Source organism: Anomalospiza imberbis, chromosome 3, assembly GCF_031753505.1.
Source record: "Anomalospiza imberbis isolate Cuckoo-Finch-1a 21T00152 chromosome 3, ASM3175350v1, whole genome shotgun sequence".
Taxonomy (NCBI): domain Eukaryota; kingdom Metazoa; phylum Chordata; class Aves; order Passeriformes; family Viduidae; genus Anomalospiza; species Anomalospiza imberbis.
This window is the reverse complement of record NC_089683.1, coordinates 108389138-108408590: the sequence shown is the minus strand read 5'-3', so window position 1 is coordinate 108408590 and position 19453 is coordinate 108389138. Positions and strand designations below refer to the sequence as shown.

Below are 19453 nucleotides of genomic sequence, written 5' to 3'. Positions count from 1 at the left end.
TGACTGTCCTATTCCAAACTGGAGAACTGCAAAAGGACCAACAATTCTCTAGGCAAAATTAATGTGCAACCCTTACACTGGTTGCGTTTCGTGTCTCCAGAAAGCAGCAAAAATCTGGGTGGTTTTATCTCTACAGGTTCGATGTATGAGTGGACAAAAATGTTTGTATTTGTGCAAGTCGAGGTTCAGGAATACACTAAATACATGGCTCTTGTGTATTTTCCAGCTAGCTGTGAGATCAGGAGAGCTTGTTTTGGGTGACTCTTGTCTATGTGCTAGACACTGCCACCAGAACTACATGCAGCTCGCAGACTGCTCACCACATCAAGCTACTTATTTTCTAGAGCCTTCTCTCTACTGACAGCTTATGTTCAACATTGAGGAGAGACTAAATCATGAAGCCGCATTTATGGAGGAAAAAAAAATGCAGTTTCATCCTCAGAAGGTGTTGCATAAGGTAATTCTTTGTTTCAGGAGTTTGCTGCAGATGCATTTCTGCTGGTGTGCTTTGACAGCCTGAGAGTTAATACACATCTTCAAGCAACCCTGGTGTTCTCTCTCTTCCTGGCTGTATTTCTGGTGGTCACAGATAACAAAGGCAGAGAGTGTCGTTCTGTGCCATATCCCCATGCTTCTGTCACTGAGAGCTCTTTTTTGTTTGATTTCTGGTTTCGGTGGTTACCATCTAGTGAAATAAAACACAGCTTCAACATGAATGACCGAGATGTCAGAAAAGCTATTGATAGTGATTATACAGTTTATGCTTCTTATGCCCTGAAAGTATTCAAAGCATTAGATTCCTCAAATGCCCAAGCCAAATTAGATTTTGCTTTTTGGTTTTGTTTTGTTTTGTTTCATGGGGTTTAGTTTTTTTTTTTTTCTGGAGGTTATTTGCCTTTGGGTTTTTTTTTTTTTTTTTTCCTTTGAGCTTGTTTTACAAGACAAATATGAGAAATGAGGAAATAAAAATGACTGGATATTGAGCCCTTTTATTCCAAATAAGGAGGAACTCCACAGTGACTGTTCTGTTATGTCAAAATTGGGAAAACCAATGGAAAAGCAAGTTAAAAAGCTTAAGTCTCCTGCATGTTTTAGTTTCACCTAGTGATTTTATTGTGTATAAAATTTTTCGTGCCCAGTAGGAATAAAAAACAAAGCTACATTTAGCATCCTTTCAGGTGAACCTGCTGTAATTCACTGAAATTTATTTTTCAGTACCTCAAATATGCATTTGACATGGAGATCCTTCAAGTCTGCCTGCCTGGCTATTTATCAGATATGGCGAGAAGCATTTTTTTTCACATAAATGAGTCTTTATTAATTTCCTGTTTGGCTTATTTTTCCTAATAATTTTATAGTATTTATCTAATAAATACTTGGTGCTTAGGCATGGCAACAGGCCAAGAGTAAACATCAGACTTTGTGACAGTGAAATCTCACAAGACTGTGGAGATAGTCCACAGTCTGATTCCATTCACTTGCTTGGTGCACACCCCCTTCTCTCATTTCATTTCCTCCATCTGGGGATATGTCTCAACACTGACCACTCAGAGACCAATCAGCCTTCATCCAAATTCTGCTACAAACAATAGAGATATCCCATTAATTAGATAGCTACCGTATTTTCTGCAGTAAGTCCTATTTATCTCTGTATTCATGAGGAAGTCCAAGGCAATATCCTGGATCAGTGCAACCTTCCCGAGGCTGCAGTGGCATGAACACTAGACCGATTGTCTATGCACAGGTAATAACTCCCTATTGCAGTCTTGACTGTCATCTACTTAGACAAGAGGATTGATGAGAAGAAGAGGTTGATGAGGAGAAAAGGTGGAAAATATTGTCACAATTGCTTTGTACATTATTGCAAAAGTTTTTAGAAGGGGGAAAAGACACTTTAAAATTATTTTGATCCAAAATACTGTAAAATATTGTAAGGAAGAGGAGTACTACTCTGACATATTTTGTTTATTTTAAAAGATTAATTGTTCTTGAAGGCCTTGATGGTAAGTTTTCAGTCAGCTCTGACCACTGAGCAAATGGCTGAAAGCCAAGAGTTATTTACTACCCAAGTTTCACTTAGGCAGACAATCAAGGGCATTATCCCAATCATACAACAATTATTTTGGAAGAAGAATGTACCATTTGAATCCATAAATAATGCACTTCATCATCTTAGCATTGCGAAGGGGGGCACTGGAGCTTGGTAACTGCAGACTTCTGAGAGATTGCTTTGTAGAGATTTTCAAAGATGCCATCATGGAGACAGGTGTCTGGCTCCTGGAAGTTAGATAGCAAATGGATATTCTTGAAGTTCTTCTGGATTGCTGCTTTTTCTTCAAGGGCCACCACTGCTGCATGGTCTTCATGTACTTTGGGGCAAAACGGGCTCACAGTCAGAGCTTCTGCTTGGACCTTCCCCTACATTTGCAGTGACAGACACTACCAGCTCCACTCTTGGCAGACTCATACCTGTCCTCCTCGTTCCAAGTAGCTCAGTGTAATGCTGGAGATGCCGGTTATCCCTACAGATAGACACTTGCACCGTGTTCTCACAGACAGACCTGAGTTTTTCGTGTTGGACCTTCCACTTCTGAACTTGATGACTTCCCCCAATCCGTTCTCTAGTAATGCATGGAGTGCCAGCGTGGAAGATTTTAGTATTGTATTCACGCTAGACAAGTAATTTAGTCTGAAGTCTATAGGTGCTTAGTGAGAAGAGTAAAGTATCCAGTAATGATGAGTTAAAAGTTCTACAATCAAACAAAGTAATATCATGTTTTCAAAGGCTATGTCTTAATGCACAGGAATATCAATTACATTGGCATATCCGGATTTTTTTTTTTTGTAGCTTTAGTACTTGCCATATATTCTATGATTCTGTTTAATTCTGAACATTTGGTTGCCTGTATTCCTTGTGTCCTTTCAGCTTTCCTGAATATAAAAGTGGAGGTAACAGTCAAGTGAAACACTTGGAGTATGGACTTCAAGATGCAGATTTTTGACTTATTTCTACAAGTAAATGCCTCATCTTTACTTTGCCTGTTCTTGTTAAAATACTAAACTCTCTTTCCTCCAGCTGAGATTTCCAGAATGTAAAAACATCTCTTTACCTCTGCTAATACATGCAAAACTGGCATTTGACCAGTAGCATTGTTTGGCCACGACAGTTTTGGAGTAGGCAAAAGGCAGTCCTGTGATCACCAGCTCACTTCCTTGTCTTGGTTTTTTCAGTCTGTGAGGCCCTCGGCAAGGTCTGTAGCAGGACATCTTCCCCCACCACACGAGAGCATATCTGCTGCTCGTTAGCTGATGAAATAACTCAGGCCATCTCACCTAAGCTCACCTAAGCCCTGGTGCAACGACTCAGTCCAGACAGTTTGCCTTGCAGTGAGTCCTTTCAGCACCATGGAATTGATGCTTTTAGGTGACAGTGAACATCTTGCTGTGGAAGCACATGTAGAAAGATAAACTGGAATTTCAGATCAACAGATGCTTCATTTTAGAAACTATAAAAGCTACACCAAACTTTCACAAAGCAGAAATCGTCTGCACATTCCCGGGAAACATGTGGAGCTTTCTCCCCAAAGTCATGGCACCAGCTCTTTGAGCTTACTCTGCTTAGGACCGAGTGAAAGGACTCTATGTGCATAAGTCCTTTCACCGAGGACCGAGTGAAAGGACTCTATGTGCTTAAGTCCTCTTCCTGTCATTTTGGTGGTAAATGTCATTGACTTCTAATCTAAACTGTTTCTTTGCTAGCTTTAATATAGGTACCCTAATCTTGTGCCCTGTTTCATGTAATCTACTAGTGGTTCTTTTATACTGAGTAGTAAGTAACCCAACAGAAATTAAAAGTGAAGTTTATAGACCGGAAGACTGCTTCTAGGTCTAAAGTGCCATGTAAAAATATTTTCTGTAAGCCATTGGGGAACACCCAAATCCACAGGCAGGTAAAGGATAAAAGTCTGAGCTTCGTCCCATTTAATTTTTAGAGATTCATCTGTATTAAGAATGTGACTTATCTGTTATATTCATAGTTGGAGAGTTTGTATTCATAACTTCTTTCAGTCATCAGTTCCTTAGCTCTGGAGTAGACTTTTCCTCAGTGTGCTCAAAGTAATACATATAATATTGCCTGAATGCAAGTAGAAGATACACATACCACTTGGTTCCTCAGACACTATTTTCTAGGGAAGTACGGAAAATTCAAGTACCAAAGAAATTTTTTTTACCTGCAGTTTTTAATAACTGAAGTCACAAAACACTGATACTTCTACCAGTGATACTATGTAGCACGCATGTATGCTATGTAGGAAATCAATATTACATCTGTTCTAAGTTTTAGAAACAAGGAACATAGTTAGTAAATTTTCATCAGGTTGGCTTTCTATTGATAAATCAAGCCTTGCTTTGGATGATATCCAGACTAAACCAAGAGAAAATAGAGTTTGTGTAGATTAAGATGAAGCTTTTTTGTTTCTATACATTAAGAAAAAATGTCAAATGTAAGACCCCATGCAAGACTTGATTTCCTGAGACTTGACTCCTTCTTTTAGTGACCTTGGTGTCTTCATGTTGTTTCTCGCTGTGTCTTTCCTCCGTCCATTTTGCTCACTGGAAAGAGGATTGAGGTCTGCAGGTCTCATTTAAAGAGTGTATTTGATCCAGAGCCTGCAGATGGTCATGTCATCCCTGCTGGGCAGTGGCCAGAACACTCACGGTGACAGGTTTCAGGCTGCGCTGGGAGGAGCGGGGAGGCTGTGTCAGAATCTCAGGGGGCCTGGGCCAGAAGGGCAGTGGCTGCTCTGGCTGCACGGCTGGTCTTGGCTTTTTTGTTGTGCTCATTTTCAGCTGTGGGCTGAGGGCTTCTCCTCCTCATTTCCGGCAGTTCCTGGTGAAACTCAGCAGTGGCAGAATTTCAGCCGAGCCGCGGGCGGGTCTGGCCATGCTAGGGGTGGGAGAGACCCGGCTCAGCCAGCGCTACATCGGAGCATGGCCTGGCCCTGCCGGGACAGGGCCTGGCAGGCTCCCCGGGAAGGGGCCTGGCCCCCGCTGGGTTGCCCGGGCTGCAGAGCCGGCTCTGATTTCAGCCACGTGGCGCTGGGACAGCCCCTGGGCCAGACGACTTCCATCCGGCGGCTGGAGGTGTTCACGGTGTGTCACGATCCGCTCGTGCGGGGTGTCGTGATGGTTTGTTAATCGATCCCAAAAGTGCAAAAAGGCAAACAGCAGGGGACCATCACAACAAATGCACCTTTATTTAGGTTCCGACAGCAAATGCGGTAGAGGGGACAGAAAAAGAAAATAAAGAATAGAGAAAAAGGAGGAGAAGAAGGGGAATATAGCTACCACCATTCGAGATAAGATCCTCGACGGTCCAGCTGCACAGATTTGCCGTCGTCCGTGGGGGTTAACCAAAGTCTTCCCAAAAATGTACAGTTTTTACAGTCTTTAGCCAGAGCGAGCGGCATCTGGCCAGAAGGTGGGCAAGATTGAGGGGCCGTTGTGAAGAGCCCATGGGTCTGTGAAGCAGGTGCAGGCATGCAGGCACAAGCCACCGCTTGTCACAACCTGTTTGAACGCAGCCTTCTGTAGGAGCACAGCGAGCGCACCTGCTGACAGTCACTGGGCAAGCGTCCGCATCCACCTGGGCCAGGCCAGAACTCCTGCCAGGGCCTGCAGGGTCCTTGCGACGGTCGTGAGGCAAGTGAAGGAAACTTCGGACCGTCTCTCACACGGTGGAGGGTTTTTTCTGGCAGCCGTGCAGGGGAAGGGGAGGCGGCAGTCAGGATCCCAGCGGCCGATGGCCTCCCCTTCCCCGGCAGCCGCTGGGGCTCGGCCGCGCAGGCCGCAGCCAAGCGGGCCTGGCCGGGGCTGCATCTCCCTACCTGCTCAAGGCCAGAAGAAGAAAAGAACCTCCCGGGCTTTGTTCGCCTTTACATGTGTGTGAAAAACGCCAGTCACTTGTTTTTAGAATTTTCTAAAGGCCTCCAGAACATTTCAGATGCAGTTTTCCATTGATGCTGAATTGATTTTTGCCTTTTTTTTTTCTCACATATTCTCAGTGTTCTTTACAGATGTATTTGTAGCCTGATAGTGTATGAATTGTCCCAGTCCTTTTCCTTACCTTTTGCCCTGGGCAGAAAGACAAAATATATTCCAGAGCTCCAAGCCCCAGAGGGTACAAGGCCCCTGTCCTGTCTTGGTTCTCCCTAGGAACCAAGGTCAAAACCAGCTCTTTGAGATGCATTTTCATCAAGAATGTTTAGTCCCTAAGAAGGGGAGGCAGGAATCAGGGAAGGGTTGAACTGCGGGAAATTGCCCCACCAGTTTTGTCTCTGACTGGTGATTTTTGCCAATTATGCTAATTTGCTAAACTTAGAAAATTGCATTTACCCCGGGGTGTTGGGGGGGGGGGTGTGTGTGTGTGTGCATTTTGTGGACATTTTCCATATCTGTCCCTGGAGGCCTCCAAGAAACAGCAGCCTTTATATTACCTCCTATACTAATAGTATCTTGAAAGTGTGGGTTGTTTCATTTGTAGGTTTTTTTAAGGTATCCCCATAGGTAGAAGAAGCTGGGACGCACCCTTAATTTGTGAAGCACTGGACCTGTTCATTGCCATCTGATTTCAAAAGGCTTTCCAGCCCTAATGGGCTAGTGGAATTGTTCATTGTCACTGATGTCTCCCTTACTGCAGCAGGTGTCCTATTGCTGGAAGGGCCAGTGTGGCCCTTAGTGCATGTGGTAAGAAGGGACATGTAGCAGCTTTACATTGACCGACAGGAAAAGAACACTTAGAATGTCTTTTGAAGTTCCTAAGGTGTTGCACAAACACGAATGATTCTTTGCACTTACTGAAAAGACAAAACCAGCTGCTATTAACAAGCCAACACGGGGTAAGAGCCATGACACAGTTATTGCTGGTTTTATATCTCTTCCAAATCATAGGATCATAGAATGGTTTTCATGGGAAGGGACCTTAACGATCATCCCGTTCCAACCCCTCTGCCATGAGCAGGGATGCTTCTCACTAGACATGGTTTCTCAGGGCCCCATCCAGCCTGGCCTTCAACACTCCCAGGGATGGGGCATCCACAACCCCTGGATGGCTCGTCTAATACCTGGAGCAGGAAGCTGTCCTCTACACGCTCCAGGAGTGCCCTTGGTTGCTTGCAGCCTGCTGTATTACTTTCAGAGGCACAGTAGGAGCTGATGAGCCCAGACCTTCATGACCTTAGATGGTGAGGGGATAAAAGCACACGAGTTTCTTTATTCAAGTTCCTCCTCAGAGGCACCAGCTTGAGTTGTTCTTTTGTTTATTTAGTTACTGCATCGTGATTAAATTGTTTTGAGGATCTGGACATCTGGGACTCTGCTATGGGAAACCCAGGGCTAAGCTGGGAAGGAAACCTGGTCTGACTTTGTGGGAGTGGAGGATACAGCTGGGAAGGCCTTTGATCCCACATGAGGTGATGTGAGAGTGACTCCAGAGTGGCTCTTGGGTGGTTGGACAGGGAAGTTTCCTTAACACGGAACCCCCCGCTTCCCAGCCTCTGGCTTCTGAAAAGCCCATAGCCCTCCAGTGCAGTTCGGGAAGTGTCCCAGCATGCTTCCATGATGACAATTTGAGCAGAGCTAGGTTTGGAAGGGACCGAAAAGCTCATCTGGTTCCAACGCCCCTGCAATAGGCAGGGACATCTTTTACTAGACCATGTAGCTCCAAGCCTGGCCTTCGATACTTCCAGGCTTGGGGCAGCCACGAGCTCTCTGGGCAAGCTGTGCCGGTGCCTGGCCACTCTTATTGTTCAGCATTTCTTCCTAATCTCCAATAGAAACAGCTGAAGCTATTCCCCCTCTTCCCTGCCTGCCCTTGGGAAGAGGCCCTCTCCAGCCTTCTCACAGGCCCCCAGCAGGTACTGGAAGAACTTTAGAACCTTAGAAGTTCTAAAAGGTCAACAGCAGACAGCAGCCGTTGGTCACTTACCGTGACCCTGGTCACGAGCCCAACATTCTATATTCTGGGAGTTAGAGGGACGGACCAATCAGCAGGCTCCAATCCAGGTGACGTCACAATGCCTGAAGAACACCTGAGGCAGTTGGAGGGGCAGAGCACCAGGAGGACAGTGCAGAGTGGGCTCCTGTCTTGCTGCTCTCTCGTCCCCTTTGGCTATTGGTGTCATTCTCTGGCAGTCAGCTAGGCCTAAAGACATGGGTAGAATTAGTCATTTGATGGACCTTCCCACCTGTGGCCTCCACAGACTTGGAGAGATTGCAGAGCTAGTGGCTTCTGTTCGCCTCTCACCCATCCGTAAGAGAAAGCTAGCGCTGGCCTTGAGGAAGAAAGGCTATATTCCAAAGCTGCTACATCTTTTCCAAGTCTGTGAGAGAGTAAAGAACACTGAAGGCTTGCACTTCCTGTTTGACATCGTGAGAGGAATTTTGTACCTGGACAAAAACATTCTGTTTGAGGTGCTGTTTTCTGATGAGTGTATTCTGGGTGTTGCTGGATGCCTTGAATATGATCCTAGTTTGGCTCAGCCAGGATGGCACAGGGAATTCTTGACCAAAGCAGCAAAGCGTCAGGAGGTCATTCCTATCAGAGACCCTGAACTCAGGGAAAAGATCCGCCAGACGTCCCGGGCACAGTACATTTACGACATCATCGTGCCTAATTCGTCGGATTTTGAAGTGGGTTTTCTTTCTACCCTCAATTCCTTCATCAGCTCCAGCAAAGAGGAGATTCTAGAAGCCTTGCAGGTAAGTGTTTTTTAATGTGGCTTAGATGTGCTCTGTAGAGATCCCTCTGGCTGTAGTTTGGAAATTATTTAAAGCGGGTGAATACTGTAGAAGTTAATCACAGGCACTTTCATTTGCACAATGTTTTGAATGCCTTCCCTTCTTTCTGATCCCTTGGACTTTTGGTATTTTCAAAATGATAAATTTCAGGTGAACGCATTAATACTTTTTATGGGCTCTAACAAGATAAAGTCCTTCTCTTGGTTGCCAAGCAAACCTCTGGAGCTGGTTTTGTATAAGCATTTAAGGAACACGTAACTTCCGGTATTTCGTTCCAGGGACGTTTATTACACTGTTTCCCATGTAAAGGGGTGCAAAGAAATGGCTGGACAGATACGGCAGAAAGTGCCAAAACACTTGAGAGATGATGATGATGTTTCTGGGTTTCTTGGAGTGTAAAGAATGAAATGCTTTACAAAAAGTGTAGTGTTGTCCTAGATATCCTTAAATTTCTTATACCAGTAGAGGATGTGAATCTGAAAAGCAAATAATAGTCACAAAAGTTTCCCATCCTGGCAAAGCAGAGTGCCTGCATGTGGGAGAGCTGGTTTTACTGCAAGTGAGATTCAGAGAATGTGGCAGCAGCCAAACTGCAATCTGTTCATTGAGTCCCCACCACAGAGATGGACTGAAAAGGTGCTTTGCAATGCTGCAAATCCAAAAGAGGGAAACTGATCCCCTTGGGATGTTCACAGTGTAGTATGAATGGTGCAGGTACAGTAGGGCCAAGGTTTTCTCTTGGCTAGCACTTTTTACATCAGGAGCGTACCACTTGCTTCCCTAGAAGTTTAGGTGCAAAGTGCTGTGAGGGCATCTGAAACAAATCAGGACTGTCCTTTTTTGTCCTTTTGATGTGTGTGTGGGTGTAGCAAATCCCACAGCGAGTCTGTGGGGTTTGGCAGAACTGCAAAGCATAGGGGTGGCACGGCAGAGGAGAGGAAATGTCGCACTGTAGAGATGAATTTAGGGATCAGCTTTAGGGATCATGCCCTGTGCCCAGCTTTACCTGTGGCTCTGGTGACCTGGAGCTGCTTCAGCTGCACAGGAGGAATGCGGAAAGACCAGGAATGATCCTGCTGGATGTGTACTCTAGCATTTGCCTCCTTTGTGATAAAAAGAATGGCAGTGAGGAAAGCTTGTGCAGTGTGGGATCCTAGAGAGATCGTATTTTCCGTTTCCAGAAGGCACTGGTTAATTTGTGCTCTTTTGGACTGCTCCACAGAAAGATAAGGAATTTTTGCCTGACGTTTTTGCACAATTAAGAAATGAAGCTACAGCTGGTGAGCAACAATGTGAATTGGTAAGTTAGCAGTCTCGGTGGTTCCTCAAAGGCTTTCAATGAGAGGGATGAAGTAGAAAGTGAAACTGCTCAGAGTTCTGCAGTCTTAGAAGTACTTCTGGAGAATCAGGCAGTACAGCCCCCAGTACAAATTGTGACTGTTTCCCTCTTTCAGAGAATTTTCTGACTCAAATACACAAAACCTTTTTTTTTTTTCCTCTGTGCACCAGTTAAAGTTTTTCAAGGAATTCTGTGCCTTTTCTTGCACCTCACCTGAGAAAAGAGATGAACTTCTTCAAACTTTGGCAAAGTTGGGATTTCTTCCAATTCTTGAAATGTTACTGGTAAGTGAAAACTTAGAACTGGTTTTAATAAAACTAGAAAAGCCCACAGCCATATAGCATTTTTTTTTTTTTTAAATCTGCCGAGCACCTTTTTTATAAGTCTGATTGGAGAGTTTTGCTCTGCTGAGAATGGAGGTTTCTGGTAATGTCCAGAATCCAGAAGCTGCCCACAGTTCTGCTCTGGAGTAGCCTTGCTTGACTGCTCTTACTAGTTTTACTTTTCTGACTTCATGATGGAGAAGTCTGAGGGCCGTGAAGTCCTTGTGACAAGGTAGCCAAAAGGTGAAAAAGACTTTTTCATGTGGAAGCTTGATTGTTGGTTTTTTATCAGATAAAGACACGTCCCTTAAGGAAAGTTCTGGATTCTTGTTGCCTGTCCATGGGCACAGAAACTGTGGTACACCTTGGTTTGCACAGTTGGTCCTTTAGTACAAAACTCATAACTTGTGGGTAGCGGGCATAGAAAACCAATAAAGTCTTAGATATTCAAGCAAGTAGGACGTTGTGAATGTTTCCAGCCTAAGTTAAGGCTCTCAAATACACAGAAAGCCTTGTGTCCTTTCCAAAGGAGGAAAACAGTAGGGAAAGGATTTGCCTGGTTCCTTGTGGTTCTTCTGTAACCATATTATCGTGTTTCTCATGAAAAGTTTTGTGACAAAATGTTCCCCAGTTATTAAACTACCTTCTCTTTGCAGCTACACCTGATAATAAATACCAAACTTTATTAACTCTTACATATTAATCTCTTTTTTTTTTTTTTTTTCTTTTTGTGAGGGAGTGGATAATCACCAGGTTAGATCTGCTGCTGCAGATATATTGTTTTATCTAGTAGAATTTTGTCCAGCCACCATCCAACAATTTGTAATGCAAGAGGCCCAGCAGAGTAAGAATGTAAGTAAAAGTGGTAAGGAGTCTGTTGACTATACCAGTTTTAGGGCAAAGAGGAAAATAACCAGCAAAAGAAAAGCTAAATTTCTGTGTTTTGTTTTAATTTTCATTTTTAAAGAATTGCAGAAAGTGGGGAACTCATTCCATTCTTGTCAGTAATTATCTTGTGGTTTCTTTCTTTGGTTTTTTTTTTTTTTTTTTTGCAGGACACCCAACTCATCACTGTGGTCATTGAGCAGATAATCTGTCATCCTGACCCTGAATTTGGAGGAAACAATCAATTAACGGAGGCTTTGTGCGCTTTGATCGATCCAGAGAAAATGCCGGCCACAGCTAGTGTAAGAGAACATGAATGGCAGAAAACATGATACTGTCTTGGCAAACTTAAAAGCCTGATATTCTCTATTGCTGTCATTGTGGGCAGAGGATAAAAAAGTATAGGATTTTTTAAAATTGATTGGAGCGTGGTCTGATAACGACTTTAAATAAGCAAAAGATAAGCTAATTTTGCTGCTGAAAGGTATGTGTCTGGGGCATCGTGCCAGTATTAAACCACACAATCCCATGTGCCAGTGCCATAGCACTGTCTGACCACAGCTCTCTCCATCTGGATGATAAATCTTGAAAGATTTTAATACATCGTTACGTAGCAGAATACCTGTAAAACGGTTTGCAGGTTGTTCTGGGCAAAACTACGTACACTTCAGAATGGTTTAAGGACACTTTGGCAAGCACTTTGAGTCGTTGATGTTTTTTCCAGTATATATTTGCATCCATGCTGGGAATTCTTTTAATGATAGCTAGCTTGTTTGGAGACACAAGAAACACACGTTTGTCCCAAAATAAAGAAACTGATCTTGTGTGGAGACAGTGCTGCAGATCCAAAGAACTCGGAAGGATTCTTTGGAGGCTGTTTCTTCTGTTACTACTCTTTTTTTATTTGAAAGGTTGTATGTGAATGCCAGTGTTTAATGAAATTATTGTTGTTTCAGAATTTAGAAGTATTTGAATTTCTCGATATCTTCTACGACCGTTACATTGATGTTCTTACAGCGCCGCTTCCGGCTGATACATCAGAAGAGTGGTATGACATAGGTAATGACAATTTTAGTTTTTTTTCCCTTTGAAGGGCCTTACAGTCCTGGTAACAGCAATAGACCTGTGATGCCTGCTGGGAATACACTTGCTGCAAGCTGCTGTTCCTCCAGGGACAGGGATTATGGGGGCAGGACTCTTCATAGCCCCTTCCTGAAGCTGTGAATGCTGACATAGCTTGATGGCGTACTTTGTAAAGATGTACTTCCTTCATGTATATTGAGAATAATGCCGTGGTTTTGCTCGTCTAATTTTAAAGAATATTTACTGTAAAGGCAAAAAAGGCGCAGTTGTGTTTGTTGTTTTGTTCGGTCCCAATGTCCTGCTCCCCAAAGCAATCCATTAAAACAAAAGTCCACTAAAATCTGTCAGGAATTGCAATAGCAACTGAGCGCAGTGTACTTTGACAGTACATTGTTTATCTTTTTGTACAACTTACGGCATTAATTTTTCTTGTAGATAATTATCGAACAGCAGAAATACTTGCCTCAGTTTTGGAGCTGTTGTCTTTTTGTGTGGAACGGCACAAGTACCACATGAAGGTTTTCATTCTCAAGAAAGACCTCCTAAGAAGAACACTGGTCTTGATGAAATCCAAACACAAATTTCTGGCTTTGAGTGAGTACGGAACTGTCGTGATTTCCTTTTCCAAGGCTTTGTGTGTCCTGTGTGGAAGGTGCACCAGTACCAATGTACACTTGAACTCAGAATTCCTGCTCAGTTGCTGTGTTTTACAGGCTACAATTCAGTAATCTGGAACAAAGGAGGTAGCAGCTGTCTGTAAGCACAGACCAATGCAGTTTCTTGTGGGAAGAGGATTGTTGTCTCTTTTGAAGTCTACAGGGATTCTTTCAAATCTTCATGAGAGGATCCTTTGTAATCAGATTTCTTGCCGCATTTCAGTGGAAATGTTGTGCTTTCTTAATAATGTCCTAAATCTGGTTCTCCTTGTGGAGAGTGAATGAAATTCTGTGAGCCAGAATCTTTAAAGACTAAGGTCTGGTTCTGGGAGGGGAACAAGGACAAAAGCACGGTGGGGAGTTAATAGTTTAATTTCATGCATGCTGGAATGCATTGCTGCTGGACTTGAGAAAGAAATCCATGGTTCCTGATGACCTTCAAATACCCAGGAAAGTCCAAGAAGGGAAAGAAATGTGACCTATCAACAAATCTGCTTCTGCACTTTAGGGCTGCATCTTCCTCTTGGGGTAACACCAGGTTTTTCAACTGTTCCAACTCAACAAAAAGGTGAGAGCCTGCCAAATGGTTGTTGAATGCTTGAATGTCTTTCTTCACACAGCTGCTCTTCGCTTTATGAGGAGGATAATTGGCCTGAAAGATGACATTTATAACCGTTACATCACTCTGGGGAACCTGTTGGAACCCGTTGTAAGTGCTGTGTTGGACAACAGGAATAAGTGCAACCTGCTCAAGTCTGCCTCGATGGAGCTGCTTGAATTCATCCAAAAGGTGAGTTCAGCAGTAGCCTCAGCACCAACACGTCCATGACCTCGCGGGGCAAGAGGCAAAAGGCAGATTTTCCAAGAAAGCAACCATCCTGTTTTACTGGAACAAAACGGGTCTGGGACGTTTACTGTCGATTGTCCATTTCTAAGGGAAGTTAAATTATTCTCTCTGGATCTCAGCTTTTTCCTTAAGAATAAATCGGATTGCTTCCCATTTGTTCTCGACAAGAATATTTTGGTTCTGGACAAAGAATCAGTTACTTTCCAACATAAAGTTAAAAGCTTTCTAACTTTCTGTGTGTGAACCTTTGAGACTGAAATCCTGTCTTGTTCCTATTCAGGAGGATATTCAGTTCCTTATTGCACATATAGTTGAGAACTTCTCGGATGCACTGGAATCCGGCAAATACATTCAGACATTCCAGGGACTGAAGAAAAAACATGAGCAGGCAAAAGGCCAGCAAAACAAGAAACTGAACAGGTATGGCCCAGTTTCTGTCTTATGAAGCTGCCAGGGACTGCCATTCTGCAGGCCTGCTGGTTGGTTTTTCATTTCCCCTAGAGCAGCAGAAGCAGGTGGCTGGGATTGGGGTTGGATTGCATTCTTGCTGAAAACTTCTTGGGTTAGAGTAAACCTCCATCTACCTTTCTCTGAGTAGAGCTGATGTGGTCAGCAGATTAAATGTTCTGCTGAGAAAATTCTCAGCTGATGAAGAGCAGAATCTTGCTTTGTTCTTCTGCGTTAGGATTCAGTCTGCCTCATTATCACCTGGGTATTTGTGAAGCTTATGGTGAGGGTGGAAGCAGGGATGGAGCTGGATTGTCTTCTCTGAGTCACTCACCTAATTCTAAAGTTGTGGAAGCCATTTATGACCTGGCTGAGTCTGAAACATCAGGCAAAGCTTCAATCACTTGTCCTATGTCTCTTGCAGTGTCCCCTTCATATTGCCTGGTGAGACACTCGCCAAAGAAGCAGTAGTCTCACAGGTGGATGAAGGTGTGCTGTTCAGTAGAGGTGAAGAGAAGGCAGCTCCAACATCGCCAGCAAGCTCCAACGGCTCCTACCCAACGTACAGAACTGGGACCACAGTGGAGACAGCCCTCAAGGTGGGAGAGAACTTCTATGGAAGCTCCTGTCCTCACACAGGACAGCAGAGAAGCCTCGTGGAGCTTTACTGGGTGTAATGTGGCACAGTCAGCAATAGCCTTGTGCAGGGTACATTAGTTAGGGACAAATTCACCCAAATCCGTGACTAGTTTCACCAAGAGTGAAATTCTGACTAGCTGGGGTAAGGTTCAAGGAGGATAAGGTGGGACTGGAGTCTGCTGTTAATCTGGGGAGCACAGGTTAATTTTGCCTCTTGTGCATGATTGAACTGTTGCTACTCCTTGGCCTTCTGCCCTGCTCAGCCGGTGCCCTGAGTGTGGGAGGTGCAGATGAGATTGCCTTTTTTGGAACCTATTCCCCATCAGGGAATTAGTAAGTGTTTATAAGCAGACAAAATGCAGGAAGTGATACCTCTTTTATGCCTTTTACAGCTGAGCATTATTTGAATCAGCTTCCCAGCAGCTACAGAAAACTGTGGCAAGAATTTTATTGCTCAACCCCAAGACTTGGGGGAAAAACAGATGTGCAGCATGTATTTTTTCAATGTGGGAATTTCATTTGTTTTTACCTTTTTCTAATTGGCAGAGAGGTCTACTTGAAGCATTTGGTTATCCTGACAATGAAGAAGATGGGACATCATCAAAGAAAAGAGCTCGTCGGTATTCCCGAAGGAAGCTGTAGTTTTGTAATATGTGTTATTTGTAAATACTAGTTTATTAAAACGTTACATGAAACCTGACTGGGTGGGTTTGCTTTTTTTCCTGTGAGTTACTGTTGTAGTCAGTGGTGCCATGCCCTGGGCAGAGGGTAACCCCACTCTTGGCTTCACTTTCCATCTGTTAGGGCCAAGTCAGAGCAGGGTTTTAAAAAGATTTCTACTCTTTTGAAACTGAGTTGCAGGTCACATCTCAAACTTTGCAAGTAAAGCAATTACTTTTGCCTAAAGTTGCTTTATTTTAGCAGATTTCAGTATCTGGCTGTCTATAGGCTCTCAAGAGGCTGAGGCCAGTGGTTGAACAAATCTGCACTCCAGGGATGCTCAGTAGCTCTGCTGCTGAACACATCACTGAGTTTCCAGCATTCTGGAAAGTCAATGTCCATGTAATTTGAAATACTGACATATAAAGCACTGAGCTGCTTGTCTGAAAGTTCTGTACAACTAAGCGTAAAATTAAGAAACAAATCCTTTTGGTTATTGGTGATGCAATTGATTCTCAAGACATCCATCTTTTCTTTTAAACTCTGTTTAAGGCCTTTTGACTCTTAATCTCCTAGCTATTCAACAAATAATGCATTTGGTAATAGACCTCATCTACCATTCTTGACAGCTTGTGAGCTGAAGTGATTGAGGTGCAGGCTGCCTAAATTCAAGCTGCTGCCAAAAATCTTAGCCTAAGGCAGGGCTTGTCTGAAGCTCCCATTTGACCCATAACAAGGTCAAATAGGAAAAATGGGAGAATGCTTTATAGCTCGAATCTCTGAGTGAGATTTCAGTTCAAAAGGTCGGATTTGTGTCTTACCCACCTTTCCTGACTCCTCTGGGTCAACTGACAAGAACATCCTGTTATAGCCAAGGTCCTAACTGGGATTGTCCTGCTATCTTCAGTGAAGCTACTCTAAAGGTGTCTTTTTGTTCCTAAGGGAGTGGAATTGAGAGAGTGAATGTTGATGAGACAAATGAAACCAAACAGAAATTCAAAGTGGAGTTTCTAGACTGGAAGACTGCTCCTAGGTCTAAAGTGCCATGTAAAAATATTTTCTGTAAGCCATTGGGGAACACCCAAATCCACAGGCAGGTAAAGGATAAAAGTCCGAGCTTCATCCCATTTAATTTTTAGAGATTCTTCTGTATTACGAATGTGACTTATCTGTTATATTCATAGTTGGAGAGTTTGTATTCATAACTTCTTTCAGTCATCAGTTCCTTAGCTCTGGAGTAGACTTTTCCCCAGTGTGCTCAAAGTAATACATATAATATTGCCTGAATGCAAGTAGAAGATACACATACCACTTGGTTCCTCAGACACTATTTTCTAGGGAAGTACGGAAAATTCAAGAACCAAAGAAATTTTTTTTACCTGTAGTTTTTAATAACTGAAGTCACAAACCACTGATACTTCTACCAGTGATACTATGTAGCACGCATGTATGCTATGTAGGAAATCAATATTACATCTGTTCTAAGTTTTAGAAACAAGGAACATAGTTTGTAAATTTTCATCAGGTTGGCTTTCTATTGATAAATCAAGCCTTGCTTTGGATGATATCCAGACTAAACCAAGAGAAAATAGAGTTTGTGTAGATTAAGATGAAGCTTTTTTGTTTCTATACATTAAGAAAAAATGTCAAATGTAAGACCCCATGCAAGACTTGATTTCCTGAGACTTGACTCCTTCTTTTAGTGACCTTGGTGTCTTCATGTTGTTTCTCGCTGTGTCTTTCCTCCGTCCATTTTGCTCACTGGAAAGAGGATTGAGGTCTGCAGGTCTCATTTAAAGAGTGTATTTGATCCGGAGCCTGCAGATGGTCATGTCATCCCTGCTGGGCAGTGGCCAGAACACTCACGGTGACAGGTTTCAGGCCGCACTGGGAGGAGCGGGGAGGCTGTGTCAGAATCTCAGGGGGCCTGGGCCAGAAGGGCAGTGGCTGCTCTGGCTGCACGGCTGGTCTTGGCTTTTTTGTTGTGCTCATTTTCAGCTGCGGGCTGAGGGCTTCTCCTCCTCGTTTCCGGCAGTTCCTGGTGAAACTCAGCAGTGGCAGAATTTCAGCCGAGCCGCGGGCGGGTCTGGCCATGCTAGGGGTGGGAGAGACCCGGCTCGGCCAGCGCTACATCGGAGCATGGCCTGGCCCTGCCGGGACAGGGCCTGGCAGGCTCCCCGGGAAGGGGCCTGGCCCCCGCTGGGTTGCCCGGGCTGCAGAGCCGGCTCTGATTTCAGCCACGTGGCGCTGGGACAGCCCCTGGGCCAGACGACTTCCATCCGGCGGCTGGAGGTGTTCACGGTGTGTCACGATCCGCTCGTGCGGGGTGTCGTGATGGTTTGTTAACCCATCCCAAAAGTGCAAAAAGGCAAACAGCAGGGGACCATCAGTTCCATCACGACAAATGCACCTTTATTTAGGTTCCGACAGCACATGCGATCGAGGGGACAGAAAAAGAAAATAAAGAATAGAGAAAAAGGAGGGGAAGAAGGGGAATATAGCTACCACCATTCGAGATGAGATCCTCGATGGTCCAGCTGCACAGATTTGCCGTCGTCCGTGGGGGTTAACCAAAGTCTTCCCAAAAATGTACAGTTTTTACAGTCTTTAGCCAGAGCGAGCGGCATCTGGCCAGAAGGTGGGCAAGATTGAGGGGCCATTGTGAAGAGCCCATGGGTCTGTGAAGCAGGTGCAGGCATGCAGGCACCGGCCACCGCTTGTCACAACCTGTTTGAACGCAGCCTTCTGTAGGAGCACAGCGAGCGCACCTGCTGACAGTCACTGGGCAAGCGTCCGCATCCACCTGGGCCAGGCCAGAACTCCAGCCAGGGCCTGCAGGGTCCTTGCGACGGTCGTGAGGCAAATGAAGGAAACTTCGGACCGTCTCTCACACGGTGGAGGGTTTTTTCTGGCAGCCGTGCAGGGGAAGGGGAGGCGGCAGTCAGGATCCCAGCGGCCGATGGCCTCCCCTTCCCCGGCAGCCGCTGGGGCTCGGCCGCGCAGGCCGCAGCCAAGCGGGCCTGGCCGGGGCTGCATCTCCCTACCTGCTCAAGGCCAGAAGAAGAAAAGAACCTCCCGGGCTTTGTTCGCCTTTACATGTGTGTGAAAAACGCCAGTCACTTGTTTTTAGAATTTTCTAAAGGCCTCCAGAACATTTGGTGTGTTGTTTTCCATGGGACTCATTCCATGCCCATTTCAGATGCAGTTTTCCATTGATGCTGAATGGATTTTTGCCTTTTTTTTTTCTCACATATACTCAGTGTTCTTTGCAGATGTATTTGTAGCCTGATAGTGTATGAATTGTCCCAGTGCTTTTCCTTACCTTTTGCCCTGGGCAGAAAGACAAAATATATTCCAGAGCTCCAAGCCCCAGAGGGTACAAGGCCCCTGTCCTGTCTTGGTTCTCCCTAGGAACCAAGGTCAAAACCAGCTCTTTAAGATGCATTTTCATCAAGAATGTTTAGTCCCTAAGAAGGGGAGGCAGGAATCAGGGAAGGGTTGAACTGCGGGAAATTGCCCCACCAGTTTTGTCTCTGACTGGTGATTTTTGCCAATTATGCTAATTTGCTAAACTTAGAAAACTGCATTTACCCCGGGGTGTTGGGGGGGGTGTATGTGTGTGTGCATTTTGTGGACATTTTCCATATCTGTCCCTGGAGGCCTCCAATAAACAGCAGCCTTTATATTACCTCCTATACTTATCGTATGTTGAAAGTGTGTGTTGTTTCATTTGTAGGTTTTTCAAGGCATCCCCATAGGTAGAAGAAGCTGGGAC

At 44.4% G+C, this 19453-nt stretch overlaps 2 protein-coding genes across 2 annotated transcripts in view; both read left to right on the top strand.

Annotated features, from left to right (window-relative positions):
- LOC137470042 (serine/threonine-protein phosphatase 4 regulatory subunit 3B-like) overlaps positions 1–15660 on the top strand; it is a 60472-nt gene extending 44812 nt beyond the window's left edge. The window contains exons 9-12 of the mRNA XM_068183026.1: positions 13706–13875; positions 14213–14352; positions 14804–14978; positions 15565–15660. Of these exons, the coding sequence (XP_068039127.1) occupies positions 13706–13875; positions 14213–14352; positions 14804–14978; positions 15565–15660 (581 nt within the window). The remainder of the gene's footprint in view (positions 1–13705; positions 13876–14212; positions 14353–14803; positions 14979–15564) is intronic.
- On the top strand, positions 4993–10479 carry LOC137471945 (serine/threonine-protein phosphatase 4 regulatory subunit 3B-like). Its single transcript, XM_068186652.1, has 4 exons — positions 4993–5190; positions 8194–8760; positions 10022–10099; positions 10309–10479. Exons 1-4 carry the CDS (start codon positions 4993–4995, stop codon positions 10477–10479), a joined length of 1014 nt encoding a protein of 337 aa, XP_068042753.1.
- Positions 15661–19453: the final 3793 nt, after the last annotated feature.

Coding starts and splice junctions, on each gene's coding strand:
- LOC137471945 (XM_068186652.1), top strand. CDS start 4,993: ATGGCCTGGCCCTGCCGGGACAGGGCCTGGCAGGCTCCCCGGGAAGGG. Junction 8,761..10,021: donor AGATTCTAGAAGCCTTGCAG/GTAAGTGTTTTT, acceptor ACTGCTCCACAG/AAAGATAAGGAATTTTTGCC. Junction 10,100..10,308: donor GTGAGCAACAATGTGAATTG/GTAAGTTAGCAG, acceptor TCTGTGCACCAG/TTAAAGTTTTTCAAGGAATT.